The 21,087-nt window shown below is 39.9% G+C and overlaps 1 protein-coding gene across 3 annotated transcripts in view; it reads left to right on the top strand.

Annotated features, from left to right (window-relative positions):
* The window catches only part of AUH (AU RNA binding methylglutaconyl-CoA hydratase), a 158,402-nt gene that overhangs the window by 2,676 nt on the left and 134,639 nt on the right, over positions 1–21,087 (top strand). For all 3 annotated transcript variants that reach the window (XR_014186212.1, XM_082074790.1, XM_082074789.1), the window contains exons 2-3: positions 7,733–7,800; positions 7,897–7,984. Coding sequence is in view for 2 of the 3 variants with exons in the window: in XM_082074790.1 (XP_081930916.1) it covers positions 7,733–7,800; positions 7,897–7,984 (156 nt within the window). In the remaining variant the exon portion in view is untranslated. The remainder of the gene's footprint in view (positions 1–7,732; positions 7,801–7,896; positions 7,985–21,087) is intronic.

Here is a 21,087-nt window from a genome sequence, read left to right as displayed (position 1 = left end):
GTTATTTCATACTTGCTGCTACTTCAGGCAAATGCCTCTCAGTTGAGTATGCTTATATATAGTTTTGAATACATATACAGAGAGGTAACTTTAAAACTTTGAATCTTAGCATGAGATTTAGAAGGTGATTCTTTTTCAGAGGAGAATGGGTTCTTCCAGCAAAGGTTAGGTTTTTCTGTCACTTTTAAGTATCAGTAGAGTTGATGATGTAATCTGATCCTGAAAGCTACTTCTGTCTTAATGATTGTTCTGTTCCAAACTCTTTCCATTTCCTTTAACACATAATTCTTTAGTCCTCAACCAGCTGTGGAACTTGGAATTAATAATCTATTTTAAATTTTTAAGGTTATTTTAAACTGAGGAAGAGGCAAGGCAGAAGCAAAGTAGCGTTCGTAAAATGCTGAAGAAGTGTTTTTGCTTTTTTTGTGGTTTTCCAACAAGTGGTAGAAAATACCCGAGTACTGCTTAAGATCATGATTTTTATTTCTGCTGTTGCAGAACAAGCAGTGGAATTAGGTGCTGTGTTCCAGCTGTTTTATCAGCTAGGAATTAACACTTCTGTAATTATACAAAGGTGTTTTTTTCTGTGGATCTATCGTAAGTTTATTGCTGAGTGTTTTTGATGCAGATACTGTGTGTTGGTTTGTGCAGAGAATTGGAGGAGTTTTTAGACAAAAAGGTGCAGAGATGGCTAAAGTTTTGCATGTCACTAGGCCACCTGTTTTCATTTTTTCTGTTGAAAAAATCTTTTTGAAGTTTTTTTTCTTTCCTCCTCAGATTGTACATGTTTGTTAAATGTGGCATTAAAAATATCCCAAAAGATGGTGATGATATTTGGGGTGTTAAATCAACTATGGCTATCAGTCGTAAGGAAGGATTCAATCAATGTGTTTTTAGTTCTTTTCAGGAGAAAGGATTTTCTTTGCCTTTGCTTTTTAGAAGGAGATAGAAACAAATACTGTTTGCTAGTGAAGGATAAGAAGAAGGGTCTAGAAGTAAACCAGAAGGAGACATAAGCTTCATATGCCTCCCTCAATAGCACGAAGAGCAGATCATGTTTCTGCAAAGGAGGTACGGCTTTTATGTATGCTTCCTGTCATCCTGCTACTGCACACCCTCCTGCTCACCTTGTGTGTCAAGTTCGCCTGTCTGCCTAGAGCACGTAATACCCCTGCTGCATTAGGACACTAACTCCCTCTGGCCTTTCTTGCTGTTCTCTGACCTACCATTCCTCTTTCTACCACCTCATCTTTAGACCTTCCCAAGTGGTACCCCAGTGCCATTGCCTCATCATGTTCTTCTTCCATTACATACTTCTTGAACTACACTTAGGGACAGAGCTTATACCTCTGGCTGCCTTCTATGGCACACACATGCTGGTGTATGCTGTGGTTACGCTTTTGTCCACACCTAGGCTTTCCATGCTATTTGGAGAAGGATGTATTTGTCCCAGAGCTTTTACAGCTGAGGATGCTGGAGAGGCAAGAAAGCTGCCAGTCACTGACTCACGTAGAGGCATGTATCTTGTAGCCCTAGACAAATCTTTCCCCGCAGGCAAAGTATTATAGCAAACTGTCCTGCTTCACAACACTTTCCTGTGACTTGTACACCACAGTTTTGGGGAAGTTGTTAAAAGTAGACTGAAATGAGATTATATTTGAAAGGGCTAGTTATTGAAATTTTAATTCAAGACTTTCCAGCTTCCAAACTTGAACTGAACTAGAATACAGAGGATGTGAGATTTTTGAAGAATGTGATTATATAATACCTGAACAACATGTTGCAACTTGTGAAACTTTTAGTATCAGTTTTCTATGACTATTGCTGAATGTCAGTGTGTTAGTATTTTTTAATTAAAGACATATCGTTTGCCTTATCTGAGATTCCGTTTGATTATCACTAGGGCTGAATTATGTTACAACGTTTGACATTTCAGAATTTTTACCCAAATTGCATTAGTGATCCCATTACAAATGTTAATGAGTTTAGGGCTTTGCTCTTTAATTTATAAATGGAATTAGGACAAATATCTCTGAAGTCTTGACTCAAGTGTTGCAGTGTCGCTTGCTGGAATGTGACATAAATACTTGTGAAATTTAGATTTTACACTAGAATGACTCCCTCTGCTTATATTTTCTGGTTGGTTTTACTTCAGTTAGAGTATGTAAGATAGGTTTTTGTCCTCACCAGTTAGAATTTTAACATACATAGAATGGGGAGAACAAATATGGTCTCAGTTGAAGTTCTTTATTCAGAGGCTGGAAACTGGTAGCTAGCTGATAAATCAGAAAAGCTTTCCCTTCTTTTGCGCTCTTTTTAAATAAAGCAGGGCTGAGCAGATGAGATCTACTAATTGAAGAAGTGCAGGCAAGATTTTTAAGTGGTGCTTAGAGATAAAAAAGGTGCAGATATGTGATTTTGAAAAGTGTTTGGGTGCTTTTTAAAAATACTGCCTAGTACACTTCTATATGATTTTACACTTAAATACTTCTTGATCAATGGAAACCACCAGAATTGTGCATGGTATGCTCAGTGTGGATTCTTGTTTTGCATAAGAAACTATTCTAGAGTAATAAACATCTAAGTCAAATTGTCTACCTTGGTTTATCCGAGTAGTTAAGTGAGACAAGCTTAAAAACTTAGCCCTCTTTGATCATTGCTCCATTTTTCAGTGCATACTTCAGATTTTTTTTTTTTTGGTAGTTGTGAAAAAGTACATTTGGGTAGATCATTTGTGTAAGTGTGGATACTTACAGAAATAAATGTATTACCAGAAGTACTTTTTACACAGATATAGTGAATCTTTCTAACTTAGACAAAATTACTACTATGAGTGTAAAGACAAGATTTATTTGTAAGTAACCACTTAAATGTGTTTCTACCAAACATAGAGGATTAATATTTTTTAAATACTTAAAAATAGAAGATAAAATAGATAAAAATAAGGTTTTAAGGTAAGATTTCCTGTATACTGACATAAACTGTAGTTAGACCAGGTTTAGCTGTCAGGGATAATAAAAAGTCCTTCTTCAAATATGTTAACAACAAAAGGAGGGGCAAGGAAAATCTCCATTCTCTGTTGGACTCTGAGGGAAATATAGTTAACAAAGATGAGGAGAAAGCTGAGGTACTTAATACCTACTTTGCCTCAGTTTTTACCAGTAAGACAGGTGGCCCTCAGGACAACTCATCTCTGGAGGTGGTTGACAGAGATAGGAACCCAAATAGGCCCCTTGTATTCCAGGAGGAAATAGTTGGTGATTTACTGAGCCATCTGGATCCTCACAAGTCAATGGGACCAGATGGGATCCATCCTAGGGTGATGAGGGAGCTAGCAGAAGAGCTCGCCAAGCCTCTCTCCATCATCTTCCAACAGTCCTGGCTCACTGGGGAGATCCCATATGATTGGAAATTGGCCAGTGTTACCCCAGTCCACAAAAAGGGCTGCAAAGCTGACCCTGGCAACTACAGGCCTGTCAGCCTGACCTCAGTGCCTGGCAGGGTTATGGAGCAGATCATCCTGAATGGAATCACACAGCACCTTCAGGATGGACAAGGGATCAGACCCAGCCAGCATGGGTTTAGGAGAGGCAGGTCCTGTCTGACCAACCTGATCTCCTTTTATGATCAGGTAACTCACCTGGTGGATGAGGGGAAAGCTGTGGATATGGTCTATCTGGACTTCAGCAAGGCCTTTGACACTGTCTCCCATAATATACTGCAAAAGCTGGTAGCCCATGGCTTGGACAAGTGTACTCTACACTGGGTTAAGAACTGGCTGGAGGGCCGGGCCCAGAGAGTGCTGGTGAATGGGGCTGCATCTAGCTGGCGGCCAGTCACTAGTGGTGTTCCCCAGGGGTCGGTGTTGGGTCCAGTCCTATTTAACATCTTTATTGACGATTTAGATGAAGGGATTGAGACCATCATCAGCAAATTTGCTGATGACACCAAGTTGGGAGGGAGTGTCGACCTGCTGGAAGGCAGGAGGGCTCTGCAGAGGGATCTGGACAGACTGGAAAAATGGGCTGATTCCAATGGGATGAAGTTCAACAAGGCCAAGTGCCGGGTGCTGCACTTTGGTCACAACAACCCCCTGCAGCGCTACAGGCTGGGCACAGAGTGGCTGGAGAGCAGTCAGACAGAAAGGGACCTGGGGGTACTAATTGACAGGAAGCTCAACATGAACCAACAGCGTGCCCGGGTGGCCAAGAAGGCCAATGGTATCCTGTCCTGTATCAAAAATAGCGTGGTCAGCAGGACAAGGGGAGTGATCCTTCCCCTGTACTCTGCATTGGTGAGGCCACACCTGGAGTATTGTGTTCAGTTCTGGGCCCCTCAGTTCAGGAAAGACATTGAAGTGCTGGAGCGAGTCCAGAGAAGAGCAACAAGACTGGTGAAGGGACTTGAGCATAAGACCTATGGGGAGAGGCTGAGGGAGCTGGGGTTGTTTAGTCTAGAGAAGAGGAGGCTTAGAGGTGACCTCGTCACTCTCTAGAACTACCTGAAGGGAAGTTATAGCCAGGTGGGGATTGGTCTCTTCTCCCAGGCAGTTAGCAATAGGACAAGGGGGCATGGGCTTAAACTCTGCCAGGGGAAATTTAGGCTGGATATTAGAAAGAAATTCTTTACAGAGAGAGTGGTCAGGCATTGGAATGGCCTGCCCAGGGAGGTGGTGGACTCGCCGTCCCTGGAGGTTTTTAAACTGAGATTGGACATGGCACTTAGTGCCATGATCTAATAAACGGACTAGAGTTGGACCAAGGGTTGGACTCGATGATCTCTGAGGTCTTTTCCAACCCAGTCGAACAAATAAAAAAAAAAAAAAAAAAAAAGTTGGTCCACCCTGTTTTGTATTGTTGAGAAAGAAATAAGATGTTCTCTCTCAGCAGTTTTAAATAATGATGGCATCATATATTTTTGCTATCGCTCTTAAAATACAAGAACCTTTCAATATGAGCTGCTTACATGCAAATCTCCACTTCAGTGTACACTATGAGATTAGGATGTTTCTGGGAATGTACAGGTATTTTGAAGCTATCTTTCATATATGTATGTATCTTTATCTCACTAGAAGACTTTTTTTTTGCTTTTATTACATATGACTTTCACATAGTTTTCTCTTATGCATTAAGAATTATGTTATAGGCAGCTTCCAGGGGTTTAAATCTTGTCGAATGCACACAATAGGGAAGATTTGCCTTAAAGAGTTTTTGCTAGGAGATTCTTGGGTTGGGCTGGGCTGGAGAAGTCTATTTTTAACTTCTGTTTTGTGACTTTGGGCAGGTACGTAATCTATCTGTAGTTTGGTAAAAAATTTAGGGAAAGCTTCCAAATCTTACTGCAGTATTAAAAAAACTTAAGAATTTGTTTTAAGGGTACTCAGATATTAATAATACAATAGTAATGGCATATTAGAACAAAACTGACTCAAATGAGAATTCAAGGAATGTCTTTTTGATGCATCACTGCAATATGTAGGTTTTTTTTCTGTAAGCCTTTTATGCTTCTCCTGTTTCAGTTCTTGCTTAATCTTTTTTTTTTTCCTATTTAAGAAATAGAACAGCTGTGTGGGTGTCATTGCTATTTACCTCTTTCTTTTTCTTTTTTCTTTTTTTTTTTTTCTGGAGAGGCAGAAGTGATAGCTTTATGATTTGATATAACACTGCTAAGAAGAATCAACTTGTATGAATTGTCTTCGAGGATCATCCCTTCGCAGGAAAAAAATATTAAAAGCACTCTAATGTTAATTGGCACTTCCTTCTGAATACACTAACACTGGTGGTGGAGCAGCAGTCTTTGGGCTCTGATGGGGAGAAAAAGAATACGAGTGTAATCAAAAAGTGTCATTGGTGTTGACAAGAACAGGCTTCTGAAAAGAACGTTGTTTCCTAACTGAAGAACAGTTTGGGATGACTACATCTCTGATTTATTCGAACATCAGATTTACTCTGTGTCTTAGAGTTTAAAATGAAAGCCAGCTCAAGGGTTGTTTTGTTGCTTTGCTCTTGCCTAATTTACTTGCATTGAACATTTGGAGTATTTGAATTTAGTGTAACTTTACTGAAGAATAAGTTGTGACCATAGAAGAAAAGTGCTACAGTCAGAAGCACTACTTGAATGTTGTCTCATTTGCTTAAAAAAACCTAACCAGGATCCTTTGCAAGTGCTGAATTTGTACTCTTGCAGGAGGTCCTAGATAAGTACCTCCAACCATGGGGATGAACAGATGGAAATTTAGGCTTACAGAACAAGGGAGTGAAGGTTATTTGGGCTAACCCAGCTCTTCTCCCCTTTTAGAAAGTATCTTTACATAGCAATCGATTGTACCCTGGGGGTAAGCAAGAAGCTTGTATGCTCTATTACTTGGACTTAACCATTTTTACTTGTGTCTTGACAGTGGTAGCTGGTGAATGGAGGACTTTGGTTTCAAATTGGTAGCTGCAGAAGGAGCCTGAGCTCTCTTTAGTCTTGTGTGTGTGCATGTGCACATACATGCAGGAGGAATACGAGGAAGGGGAGCGGGCTCAGGCACTGATAGGTCAGTCATTTGAGAGGACAGGTTTACCTGAAATAAAAGAAATAGTATGTGCTGAGATGATGAGACAGTCACCCTGTGACGGCTGTGAGAACCAGATTGCATATAGGTGAGTGATGAAGTAGTAAATACCCAGGCAAATACTGGGTGTCTGGAGTTTCTTTTTTCATCTGGTAGATTGATGGCAGTACTGTGGGCATTTTTGTTTGAGATAGAGATCTTCCTTTTTGTCTTTAATTCTTGGTCCCTGTCTTAATCCTTTGTCTTTCTCCCCTTACCCCTGCATTCTCCAAGTCATGATAATCTTGATTGGTAAGACCTTACCAGGGCTGAAACAGTTTTATAGTGCTGTGTGCTGGTGTTTAGAACTCAGGGATTATAGTGTGTTGAGGAAGTAATTGTCTAAAAGATTGCTGTAGGTTTGGTAGACTTAGACATTACCAAGATAAACTTTTCAGAATTTTCCCCTTTGATAGTTGTGACTGTTAAGCTGATGGGGTGTGAAGTAAGGACAAACAAATAGTGTTTCTGCTGCAACATTCAAACCAGTGCGCATGTAGTCAGTCAGTGAGACAACTGATCTCTAAATGGACTAAGGGAGCTCTCAATGTGTGATTGGAGCTGTGCACCAAGAATTGGGCACAGTTTTTGTGTATCATGGGAGAAATAATTTATGATTTTTTTCTTTTTAAACAGAAGTCCATGTTTCCCCTTGGTAGCATTCTTTCCATGTTTGTGACTTCCTTTTACCTGTATAAAAATTGCTAGTCTTAGCTGTGGGAGCACTTCTTGCTTTAAGACATCTCTGAAGGCAAGCTGTCTAAATATGAAAACATATGCTTTACAATTAAATATGTTTCCTAGTTGAATGTCAGCACTTCAACACAAACATGAATTTGTGCATACAATTGTGTAATTATACATTCAGCCTTTGTAAACAATATTTCTATGTGAAGGTGTTTGGGCCATGTTTTCATTCTTAAGATAAATGTTGTTTCTATTTAACATGGAAATATTTAATATTGTAAAATGTAAGTAAATCTACTTTCTTTGAAGAACTTGGCAGTTAAGTAATTACACTACCATTTTTGCAGACCTCGATGATGCTTTTCTATAATTTCAAAATAATAATAATTTACACAGATAATATGTATTTTTCTACATTGTAACAACGATACCATTTTTCTTCCCCTCTAGGAATTGTGGTGCTTGGATTAAACAGATCTCATGCCAAGAATGCACTTAACAAAAATCTTTTAAAAATGGTAAGTGAAAAGACTCGTTTTTAGTATAAGGTGAAATATTAGAATTAAGCACTTTAAAAAGTGTTTTGTTATTCCCCTTCCTCCTTTTCTCTGTAGATGTCAAAAGCTGTGGATGCTTTGAAATCTGATAAGAAAGTACGAACTGTTATATTCCGGAGTGAAGTCCCAGGGATATTCTGTGCTGGTATGCAAACTTAATTTTCCTGAGAAACTGGAAATCTGTTATCACATATTGCACAAAAAAAGCACCCAGATTCCAAGGAAACATGTCTTTTGTATATATTCATCTCAGTAGCAAACAAAACATTTTTTTATGATTTTCCTCAATTGCTAACAAGAACTGAATATCAGTTATATTCTTTCTGTGTCATAAAGTATTTAAAAAAATCTAGTAGATTATTCATGGTAATGGAAAAGAATTTAATTGAGATTCTAGAAAGTCTTGCATGTACTTCAGAATGAGGACCAAATAATAATGCTGTAGGCCATACAAAGAAGCTGTGTAAAAAGATGTATCAAAACCATATTTTAAAATTGTCAAAATTAACTTTTAATTAAAGAAGCATACTTAAAATTCATTATGAACATGTCTGTTAATTCAGACTGAATGTATTCTCAAATTAAAAAGAAACAAAGGTCATGCAGTTCAACCCACAAATCAAGCCATACATGTGTCCTACCAAGTGCTTGGGAAAACAAAAGCTCTCAACTACCAAACACTGGGAAACAGAATTGGTCAATATGTCAAAATCAGGTGAAGCAACCATGTCTTTTGTGGGTATCAGTTGAATAATCTCCATATTTTCAAATGTCCCATCCAATTCTTACTTGTTAAACTTTAATTTAAATCCATCTGAAACTGAAAACAGACGTCAGTCAGTTTCTTCTTTCTGATATACAAACAGAACTGTTAGGAAAGAGTAGGAGATCGGTTCTAAAATTTCTCTTTTCTGATCATTTATGCAGTCATTAAGCTTACTAGCCACACATGACATAATTCATTCAGTTTTAAATGCAAAACAGTATCACAGTATCACAGTATGTTTGGGATTGGAAGGGACTTCAAAAGATCATCTAGTCCAATCCCCCTGCTGGAGCAGGAACACCTAGGTGAGGTCGCACAGGAACATGTCCAGGCGGGTTTTGAATGTCTCCAGAGAAGGAGACTCCACCACTTCCCTGGGCAGCCTGTTCCAGTGCTCTGTCACCCTTACTGAGAAGAAGTTTCTTCTCAAATTTAAGTGGAACCTCTTGTGTTCCAGCTTGATCCCATTACCCCTTGTCCTATCATTGTTTGCCACCGAGAAGAGCCTGGCTCCATCCTTGTGGCACTCACCCTTTATATATTTATAAACATTAATAAGGTCCCCCCTTAGTCTCCTCTTCTCCAAACTAAAGAGACCCAGCTCCCTCAGCCTTTCTTCATAAGGGAGGTGCTCCACTCCCTTAATCATCTTGGTTTCCCTACGCTGGACCCTCTCCAGCAGTTCCCTGTCCTTCTTGAACTGAGGGGCCCAGAACTGGACACAATATTCCAGATGTGGTCTCACCAGGGCGGAGTAGAGGGGAAGGAGGACCTCTCTCGATCTACTAACCCACCCCCCTTCTAATACACCCCAGGATGCCATTGGCCTTCCCGGCCACAAGGGCACAGTGCTGGCTCATGGTCATCCTGTTGTCCACCAGGACCCCCAGGTTCCTTTCCCCTACACTGCTCTCTAATATGTAATCTCCCAACCTATACTGGAACCTGGGGTTGTTCCTGCCCAGGTGCAGGACTCTACACTTGCCCTTGTTAAATTTCATTAGGTTATTCCCCGCCCAACTTTCCAGCCTGTCCAGGTCCCGCTGGATGGCAGCACAGCCCTCCGGCGTGTCAGCCACTCCTCCCAGCTTGGTGTCATCAGCAAACTTGCTGATAGTACACTCAGTTCCCTCGTCCAAATCGTTAATGAATATATTGAATAATATTGGCCCCAGCACTGACCCCTGAGGCACTCCACTAGATACTGGCCTCCAACTAGACTCCGCACCATTGACTACCACTCTCTGGCTTCTCTCCCTAAGCCAGTTTGCAACCCACCTCACTACTCTATTGTCTAGACCACACCTCCTCAACTTAGCTGTGAGGATGCTGTGGGAGACTGTGTCAAAGGCTTTACTGAAGTCAAGGTAGACCACATCCACCGCTCTGCCATCATCCATCCACCTTGTTACATTCTCATAAAAGGCTATGAGGTTGGTCAAGCATGACTTCCCCTTGGTAAAGCCATGCTGATTGCCCCTAATAACCCTCTTATCCTTGATATGCCTTGAGATGGCACCAAGGATAAGCTGTTCCATTACTTTCCCAGGGACAGAGGTGAGGCTGACCAGTCTATAATTACCCGGGTCCTCCTTCTTGCCCTTTTTGAAGACTGGAGTGACATTTGCTTTCCTCCAATCCTCGGGCACCTCTCCCGTTTCCCAAGACTTGGCAAAGATGATGGAGAGCGGTCCAGCAATGACTTCAGCCAGCTCCCTCAGCACCCGCGGATGCATCCCATCTGGACCCATGGATTTATGAATGTCCAGACTATTTAATTGCTCCCTAACCCAGTCCTCATCAACTAAAGCAAACTCCTCCATTGACCTGGCTTCATCCGGGGTCTCAGGGGTACAGGGCTCCCCAGGACAGCCTCCGGCAGAGTAGACAGAGACAAAGAAGGCATTCAGTAATTCTGCCTTCTCTGTATCTTCTGCCACCAGGGCACCCACCCCATTCATCAGTGGGCCTACATTGCCTCTGGTATTAGTTTTATCTGCTATGTATTTGAAAAAGTTCTTTTTGCTGTCCTTGACCCCTCTCGCCAGCTGTAATTCTAAGGAGGCCTTGGCTATCCTAGCTGCCTTCCTACATCCTCTAACAGCAGCCTTATATTCCTCCCAAGTGGCCAGCCCCTGCTTCCATGACCTGTAAACTCTCCTCTTCTGCTTGAGCATACCCAACAGATCCCTATTCAACCACGCAGGCCTCCTGGCTCCCTTCTTTGACTTCCTACCTGTGGGGATGCTCTGATCCTGAGCATGGAAGAAGCAATCTCTGAATGCCACCCAGCTATCTTTTTCCAGTTTCATATGTAACATACATAAGTACTTTTTGTTAAGTTTGGAATTGTTTTTTTCATCCAGATACAGTTTGTCACTTATAAGACTTGTGAAAAGAATTGTTTTGAAAAAAGGGAGTACTCAATTCAGCATTTAGTAATACATATAAATAAGTTAAATCGGTTAAATCACCATATTTAATTTAAAGATTGTATCTTGTTTTAAAACAAGTTTTAAATATCAATTACTAATATAATATTCAGGAAAAGTTTAAAAGCTGTGTTTTTTGAACTGATGGACAATGCAACATCAGAGCAACACATGAAAATGGGATGTCCGGTTAGGTGTTACGTACTTCTGATAATAAGATGGCCCTTAGATGAGATTTGTTATCAACTGTGGGTTTTTTTCTTTTACTTTTTGCCTTTCTTTTTTCTTTATTTTTTTTATTTAACATTGATTTATTTTACAGTAGTGTTACATAGGATATGTGGGAGCAGAAGTACTGATTTTGAGGCAGAGGATTTCAGATGTGCAATTGATATTGTATTTATGTGCTCCAAGTACTTCACCAGTATTCTCTGTTGGTGGACTTTGCAGAGCTGTTTTGGTATTAAGATTTAATGTGGGCATTATTGCCTGTTTGTCTGGCTTAAAAAAGGGCAACTCTGAGTATATATGCATGGCTGGCTGTAGACAAGATGCAAGAGTGTTTATGTGTGGAGATTAGGCAGGGAAATTATACCTGAAAAGAGGAGTGTGAAAGACTAGGGTTGGATAGCTTATATCCAGATCTTAAACCAGGGAGTAGAGATAGGGTGTGGACCAAGTGTCTGTAATTAAAAAAAGGAAAGTGACAGGTGAAAGGAGGGTCCTAAGAAAGGATGCTCTTATAGCTGAACCTGTGAAATAAAGGATGTTCCAGCAGTGTTAACTGAAATTCAGGGTGAGGCAGAAGATTTGAGGCAGAGTTTGTCAATGAAAATAGGCAGAAAGAACTCAGTGGCTGGTTGGGTTGCTACTCTACATGATTTTAAGGGGTATCTGTAAGGACAATGAAACTAGAAGCAGCATAGTGGGGCAGGGACAAAACAGGTAATGGTTTAGGGAAATAGGATGAAGGGAGGGATGTATTGGATGTAAGAAGGCATTTTCTAGAGGGGACTTAGAAAATTCAGAACAGAAGAAACGTGTTTTCAAACTCAAAGGACAACGTGTTGTTTCAAGAAGACTTTGTCAAAAAAATAATCTTGTGAAATATTGTCACATTTTCTTGTGCATTATAGTGCAATTCAATTAGGCTAAGCTTTGAATGTTTGTTGTATTTTTTTGTATTTCCTCAATTAGGCCTTCCTGCTTGCGTGTGTGGGAATGTATGTTTTTAAAAGCACATTTTTGTGATGATTTTTGGACCACCATCTGACATTTTACAGACCACAGATTGAGAAACTTTGTCCTAAAATGTAATTCCCTTTTATGTGTGGAATGAAATCCAAGATCCTTAAATCTTGCAATTCCTCAGCTATCAACAAAAATCTGTGAAAGCCACAAGCCAAGTGTCTTGTTTCCTTCTAAGGGCTAGTCCACAAAACATGACATCCAACTGTTTTTCATAAAATGACAGCGTGAGTGATTAAAAGATTTAAACTCTGTTGATGGCTGATGTAGATTTGAGTATGATTCCAAATTATGGAATTTTTACATGGTGAAATGAGAGAAGGAAAAAAAAGGAATTGTATAAAATAATACAGAGATGTGCCAGCAATTGTATCCTTTCATTTCTCCATGAAGGTTTGCTTTGAATCTTTTACTATGGTTTTCTTTCTATCTTCTTTCTTATCCTTGCTACATGCGTGGGTGCAGGGAGTTCCTCATTGATGCTCTAGTGCTGATCAAAAAGCACACCTAGAAATTAGAGAAGAGCCTGGCTGGTGTTAAGGATGCATTATGTCTTTGAGGCCTTCTTGTGCTTCTATCAGAAGTGCTCTGTCTCTGAGTCACTTCTTGACCCCTTTCTTTCTCTGTCTAAAACCTGGCCTTTCTGGAGTGAACATGTATGGCCAGTCCTGGAACATGTAAGCCTACATTGTCCTGGCCCCGTAGTACATTGATTCAGTTTACAGCTTATACTACTAATAAACCCCCGTGCTACTGTTTTACAGTTCAAAGTAATTAGAGTTTTATTTTCCTTCCTCTGGTGCCGAGCCAACCAGGACAGTTGCTTAGCCCTGACTGTCCCAATCCAGTCAGAGATTGTTTCTTTCCTGAAAGTCCACATGAGTTGTTTCCCTGCATCCATCCACCCTCTGTTGATATGCAGAAAAATTCTGTCGTTTCATACGGGAGGAGAATGAAATGCTGTGATTTCCTAGAGGAACAGACCACTTCTGGATTTCTTTTTGCATGGGAGAGTTAGAAGGAAAGGTTTCAGGGGCAAGAACCTGTAACTTCTCAAGAGTTTTTTGGTGAGTATCTTTAGAGTATGATTGTTAAGAGCAGGGTTTTCAGTTTGCTTCTCCAAAGTGAACTACACTAGTTGAAATAGAGGTTTTGAGATTGTGGAGTTCCTTGCTTTGCATATGCGTGCACACAAAGAAAAGAAAGAGAGCTTTGGGGCTATTTTTAGTTGACAGATTTGAAAAAATGTTCTTTGGAGACCTTAATTTGGAAATCTCTGTCATATCAGAATATGGATAGTTCACTTATTTTTTGTTGTAACTAACTTTCAAGACAATTTGAAATACGTGGGTATTGATGCTTCTCAACTAAAAGTCACTGCGGCTTGGCCAATAAAGCCCCCACTTGGAAAAGCAGAAGTAATCTTTCTGCCAGCAAAAATGCATCGTCTGGATCTGTGGTGCAAGTAAAGCCAACACAAATGCTTTTCCTGTTGGCATAACTTGTCTACATCAGAATTTTGTTTCCAACACAGCTGAACTGGTTGTATGGTGTGTGGTTCCCGGCTGCCATTTCCAGCTGGTGTAGTTTTTCTGTCAGAATTTTATGAAGTAGACAAGCCTGCTGGAGCAGATACTTGAAGACTTCTTTGTTTAGGAGGTTTTGATGTGGAGGAGGAGAGGGGTCCCGTAATAGCTCTCAAATACTTGACCTACTCCTATTTTTGTAGAACTAGCAAGAGTGGTAGGGAAGTATTACTGTGGGTGTAGTCTCTTTTTTCTCTCCAGTTGCTGTTAAGCAAGCAAGGAGAGAGGGTGTATTTTCTCAGGGCATATTTTAATCTTCTAGATTTCAGCTCCTGCACAGGAACAGAGAAAAGAATTCATGTATTACTACACTGTTCCCTTCTGAGGATTCAGATCACACGTGACAATATTTTTCTTCTGAATATTTTTGTTGCTGTACATGCATTCCATTCTCCAAAATAAATACCTTCAGAGGTAGACTGTAGCTGTGTTCTTTTATCTGTTTTTCATTCTGGACTTTCAGGAAGCTTCAGATTCAAACTGATGCTAGCTTTTTGTAGACTGCTAGGCTCAATGACAGCTGCCTTTCCCGTAGAGCAACATGAATTATGTGAAATCCATCAGATTGGTCAGCCATGTGATGGCTATATCTAGTGAGTATGTGCATAGTAACCTGTTGAGCTTGAACTCTGCAGCTTGTATTTGTCTGACATCAGTTATTTTACTTCTTAATTTTGTTTCTGGTGGTGTTTTTCTGAAAGAGCTAATAAGCTGTTATGGTTCTGTAGAGCATGTGTTGAAAAACTGAGCCAATAAAATGTGCAGTTAGGATTGTGTTTCGATCCCCTAGTCTATACAGAAAAAAATCCCAATAAGAAAAACTGGTTTAAATGTCTTTCTTTTGGAGGTACCTCAGTCAAATAACTCCAAATGCTCCTCTACTTTCTGCCTTCAGGAGGCATACTGAATTTCAGAAGAAATGGGAATGACTGGATTTTCGAGAGCTAGAAAAGTTCATCTTAAACAAAAGTTTGTTCTCAGGCTTAAGTACAGCAGAACTGCTGTGTTCCTGATTGATCACTTACATGATTCTATGTGGAATGTAGTTCATATTAATTAAGAGTGTTCTTTGATGCATGTTTTTCTGCCCATGTTTACATTAACCTTTTGACTAATTGTAGAACAAAATACTTGGAAATTGGCAAATATAAATTGCTTGTAGTTAATGCACTACATGATGGCACACTTAGTTTATGCTGCAAAAATAGATAAATATACATACACCTTTTAGCTGCAGAAAAAATACAAATGAGAGGTTTCCAGTGAGTTTTTCAATAAGAATGTGGGAATAGAACCATGTTTGTTTTCTGTATCTCCGAAAGAGTGATCCATTTCTTCTGAGGAGGCAGGCACAAAGAATGAGGTAGGAAGTTGGGTGGGACTGTCTACAGCAGTGCAATCTTTAAATGAGCTCTAATCAGGTATGAAACTTTGAGATCACTGGTCTGCCTTCTCATTGGTGATTATAGTGCCTCACTTCAGAAAATTATGGGAAAGGTGTTTTTTTTTTAAATATATGGGGTGTTTCAAAATGATGGACCCAATTTGAAATGACTATATCTCTGCAACTACAAACTCTCAGTTACCATCTTGGTGTTGTCCGTACAGCAGGGGGAGGGAACATAGAGCATTTATAAAAAAGTTACTAAAACTTTGTAACTCATTAAACCTTTTGTAAATTTTTGTGTAATTTTAACATACTGGGTCCATCTTCTTGAAACACCCTGTGTATTCACCTTCCTTTAAAGTTATTCTGTGACTGGGAATAGAGTTTTTAAAGCAGTGTATTGGGTTTACATGGCAAGGTTTTGGTAGCAGAGAGGTAGCCTCTGCGAGAGAAGACCAGGAGCTGTCCTGTGTTTTGCACATTGAGCTTCAGCCAGCTCCAAAATGTACCCATGGCTGGCTTCCCAAAGCTGAAGCCGTCAGTGATGCTGCTGGCACCTCTGGGATAACATAGTTAAGAAATGGTAAAAAAAAGGTGCAGCAGCTGTGAGAGGAGTATGAAAAAATGTGAGTGAAACAGCCCTGCAGACACCGAGGTCAGTAAGAAGGAGGAGGAGGAGGTGCTCCAAGTGCCAAAGCAGAAGTTCCCTTGCAGCCCCTGGAGAAGACCATGGCAGAGCAGGTTAACCCCCTGCAGCCCATGGAGAACCACTCTGGAGCAGGTATCCACACTTTAGCTCAAGGAGAACCCCATGCTGGAGCAGGTCGACATGCCCTGTAGGAAGATGCAGCCCATGAAGAGCCCTTTCAGGAGCAGCTTACTGGCAAGAGCCTTTGGAGAACAGCCTGTGCAGGAGCAGGTTTTCTGGCAGGTGTGGCCTGTGGAGGACCCACACTGGAGCAGTCTTTTTCTGAACAACTGAACCCCATGGAAAGAACCCATGCTGAAGCAGTTCTTGAAGAACTGTCACCCATGGGGAAGATGTTCGAGAAGTTCTTGAAGGACTGTCTGCTCTGGGAGAGACCTTATGCTGGAGCAGGGGAAAAGGAGTGGCAGAGATGATGTGCTGTGGTCTTACTGTGACCACCATTCCCCATCCCCCCTGCGCTGCAAAGCAGTGGGGAGAGAAGAGTTAGTAATGAAGCCGAGACAGTAAAGAATGGAGAGTGTGTGGGGGAGATGGTTTTAGTTTTGTTTTGCACTATCTAACCCTATAGTTAGTAGGCAATAAATAAAATTGATCTTTCCTAGGTTGAATTGGTTTTGCCCATGATGGTAATTAGTGAGTGATTTCCTTTCCCTTATCTCAATCTGAGCACTTTTAATTGTATTTTCTCCCGGATCTGACTGAGGAGAAGAAGTGAGAGAGCAGCTTCGTGGGCAGCCAGCCAGAGTGTTAACCCACCACATCTAGATTATCCAAAAAAAGACTGAAGTAAGACCTGTATTCTTGAGGTCCTATGAAACTGGTGATGAGCTTGTCATATAAAGCCTCAGAGGAACTTGCGTGAAAAATGGGCTAAATAAAGGTAGTCAGGAAGCTGTCTCTGCAGTTGACTGAGTAGTGACCAGTGCTGTGTAATGAGTACGTTACCAAAGCTAAAGTGGATTAACCTCAACAGAAGAGGCTAAATCTGTAGCTGCTTTGTTATTTCTTCCATCCTGTACTTGAGATGCAAGATTCTTTTTATCAGGCTTGTAGGATATCTGTTTAGATGTCACTCTCTTCCTACACTATGTGCTCTAAACACTTGTCCATGAAATATTGTGCGTCCCTCTCTAGTTTTAAGTTCTCTAATTATGGCTTTAATTTGGTTACTCCTTTAGTGCTAGCAGCGATTTATAAAAAATATTATATTTGTGTCTAAAAGGAACTATAGTCTTCCTCTGATTGAAGGCTATTTGAATTGAAGGTACTTTCAACCACAGTGTACTTTTCTTCTGTATTAAAGTTTATCTTAGGCTCTAGTGGAAGAAGAGACAACTTTAGTCATAGCTAATATTTCTACAGCATAAAACTTAAAAATAAAAAAAAGTTTCTGGTAATTGGTTGTATTCAGCTGGGATGCTAGCTGTGGATATTGCCATGTCATTTTTCTTCCTTTTTTGGTCTTGAATGAGCTGTGGACCACAGCTTGCTGTGATTTGTGAGCACAAAGCTGGTGAACAACAAATTTAAGATCAGGCTATTAGTGAAAGATAAACTATGAAAGCCAGCTAGAGAGCCATCTTTTTAGCAGTATTTTTCTGACGTAATTTTGAGATTTGCCTTTTGAAACTCATGAAACAGAACATCTGACCGTTCCTTCTCTTGTGTGGTTTGTGACATGTGATTCAAAAATGGAAATGTAAAATGTAAATTTATCCCAATAATATAAGCATTCTTATTTCTCCTTCCCTACTAGAATTGAAACCATCTTTGACTTGAGATCCATGCTATTACTTAAGATATACCCCAAAAACCAAATCTGTCTTAATTTGCTCTCTAGTTATGTGGTGATAATGCCAAGCAAAATCAATATTTTTGTGGACAGTGACTTAATAGGCATGATCAAGCTAGTACTTTCTATTGTAAGACTAAGGCTGGACTCTGTAATACAATCACATGGAACTGCAAACCGACACCTACTTCAGTTATTTGGAGTATGGGATTATTTTATGTGATGGATATCTGTATTTAGAACTAATTTTGAGCAACAGAGGACTATACTATACTTGGTGTCATTCAGCTGGCTTATGTGTGCTGGAAAGTATAAAAGTGGAATTAAATTGTATCTTTGGATATTGGAGAACATAGTGAGGTTGTGGTAAGTTTTGATTGTTGATAAAAAAAAGAATTTTTAAAATTATTGTGTTTAAGTAGTTCAATTAATTGTCTTAGGCTTGTAGCCTTCAGAATGAATGTACACAACGAACTTAATATTTTTTGGATTTTTTTTTTGGTGAAAACAACCTAAAAATACTAAAAATATTAAATTCTAGGTAAAAGATATATTTCTGAGAGAGTGGAATTTTTTTAGTGCTACAGTTTAACCAGAGTTGGGTGACAGGAGACAGGAATGACTTTCCCAAAACCCTTAAAAAGATTATTGCAAAAGCATGGGAAATATTGATCAAAATGAATGCCTAAAATAATTAAAATGAAATATTATGTGCAAAATAATTTGTTTCTATGTTCTGGAGAAGTACTCGCAAAGCATAAATATACTGGTGAAAGTAGATTCAGTGTATTCTGTCAGAGTTATTTTCGGGATATCCTCGCTTCTGAGTAGCTGTACAGAAAACCTAGGGAGACAAATGTCTGAAGGATACACTTGGTCATTTTGAATTCTCTTCCTACATCTAGTTTGTACTAAGTTGAGTGAAAATTTTGGAAGTGCTGCTTGCTTTTTTTTAATTGAAAATAAAAGGTTGGAGCCTAACTTTAGAACCAGGAATTTTATAATGAAATGACTGAATGTCATTTCATAAATGAGAATAATTATAGCCCTATGGCTTGCGAACAAGCAAATTAAATAGGATCCTGAACAGCTGGAGAACTTCTGCAGTTTTGTGAGATGTTTGAAACTGACACAATACTCAAGGCCTTTTGGATGGTTACAGAAATGATGCAGAAGTGTCCTGAGTAGAATTTTGTAGTGACGTGGTGTACAAATGTGACATAAGCAGGAGCTGTGGAGAAGCATCTTCAAGTGTGTCCTGGAACTTAAGTGAAAGCAACATCTTGTCAAGATGATTCTAAAGCAGTGAAAGGCACCTCACTTGAGCACCTAGAGTAGTGAAACATGTATGCAGATCTTACTTAAAGTGCTGTAAAGAATTTTCAAATATTGAAGTCTTTTCTGGAGTGGATTTTACCACAATAGAGTAAATTAAAATGGAAAAAATACCAGGTGAATGCAGAACATTTTATATTGGGAAAACTGTGCTCTGCAGTGGATATCCATAGGTAGCTGGACAGTTTGTTTTCCCAGTTTCTCTTATAAAGAACCTCTGCTTTCTGGGTATAAAATATATCCACATTTGTATTTCACTATGTAGAGAGTAATCGGAAATAGTTTTGCTCTGTATTTGTCATCTTTTTTAGATAACACTTCTCTAAGGTTTAATCCACAGATGTCTTTGGTGGTGTAACTGGCTTATTGGGGCTTGTATAGGTTGGAAAGGCAAACTATATTATGTATCTACTGCAACTGCAATGCACTGAATTCTGGTTTTAAAAATGTATTCTCTAGCATTTCTACCAGGTTTATACAAACCTACTTTTTCTGTGTTGCTTGTACAGATGACTTCCTGCATTTCATATGCTTGTTACAGTTGGATTTGACTTTTGGAGTCCTTGTGGCACTGCTTAGGAGTTGTGTTGAACTTAGCATACAGCTGCTAACTTAAATTTATCACACCTTTTTTTTTTTCCTTTTTTTTAATCCCGTATTGTCAAAGCTTATAATTAGATGACTATTGGTGTACATGACACCATGTAAGAATTTTTTATAATGACCCGTGTGTGCAAATGAGATGCACAGATGAACTTGGCTGTAGTAAAAAGGACTTGACTGGAAATGTGCATAGCCATCACCAGACCAGTTCTGGTGTGTGTCAAAGTCTGAGGACTGCAAGGTTCAGTGCTGCTGAAATCTTTGATTTGTTAGGGTAGACCAGTGGAGAGGATGCTGTGTCTGAATAGTCTTTGTTTTCATGCAAGTGAGCAAAGTCTTGGTATACTCAAGATTCTCCTGTTCAGAAAAATCCTTAATATGGCATAATTTGCCATTTTATAAGCTAGCTGTAGGCTGGGTAGATTCCTGCAGGTGTATGAGAGTTAGATAACTATTGAATTAATATCTAAAGCCACAGGAATATATGTGCAGTCTTTGCTGGTATCTTTAGGCTCTTTGAATTCACAGGACAGTTCTCGTGGATCTGCTGATATTCTTGTATGTATCAGCTTTCTGTATCTCTTTGTTGGTATTTTGATTGTTTTACCTGTGGCTGACCTATGTGCTAACAAATGCTTAGAGTAGTAGCGGTCTTATCTGATAAACTGGTACTGGGCATGGCTGGGATGCAGCCAGTTTTCTTTATAGCAGCCATTATGGTGCTGTGTTTTAGATTGGTAACCAAAACAGTGTTGATACCAGTGTTTTAGCCGTCACTGAACAGTGCTTGCCCAGCATCAAGGCCCCCTCTGCTTCTCACTCTGCCAGAGAGTCAGCTGAGGGTGGGCAAGAGGCTGGAAGGGGACAGCAACTGGAACAGCTGACTTGAATTGTGCAAGAGAACATTCCACAACATATGACATCGTGCTCAGCAGTAGAACTAGAGAGTTGTTTTTCCAAAGCAGACCTTGCTTGGGACTGGCAATGCATTGATCTGCTGGTGGATGTTTGCTTTTGCATTATTTCTGCTTCCCCCGCCCTCCCACCCCTTATTAAACTGCATTTATCTCACTCAACCCATGAGGTGTTTTTTCCCCCCTTGCTTTCCCTCTTCTCCATGCTGCTGGTGGGGAGTGAGCAAGCATCTGGGTAGGGGCTTAGCTGACAGCCAGAATCAAACCCAGTACAAAACTATAGTCTTGTATGACAACATGACAACAGCAATGAAATCTGGGGTAGCTCCAAAAATGTCCTGTATGGTAATGAATACCTACATTACTATAAAGTTACCATACTCCTTTTTAACTTTACTAGTGGGATGCTTGAAGTGACTTTAATCCTGTTCCAACAGGTGTTTCAGCCCTGGAGGGTTATTCTTTATTCCCATTCT

The sequence above is a fragment of the Streptopelia decaocto genome (genome assembly GCF_964273445.1).
Source record: "Streptopelia decaocto genome assembly, chromosome: Z".
In the NCBI taxonomy this organism is placed as follows: Eukaryota; Metazoa; Chordata; class Aves; order Columbiformes; family Columbidae; genus Streptopelia; species Streptopelia decaocto.
The sequence above is the reverse complement of the archived record's forward strand: the minus strand, read 5'-3'. Positions and strand labels throughout refer to the sequence as shown.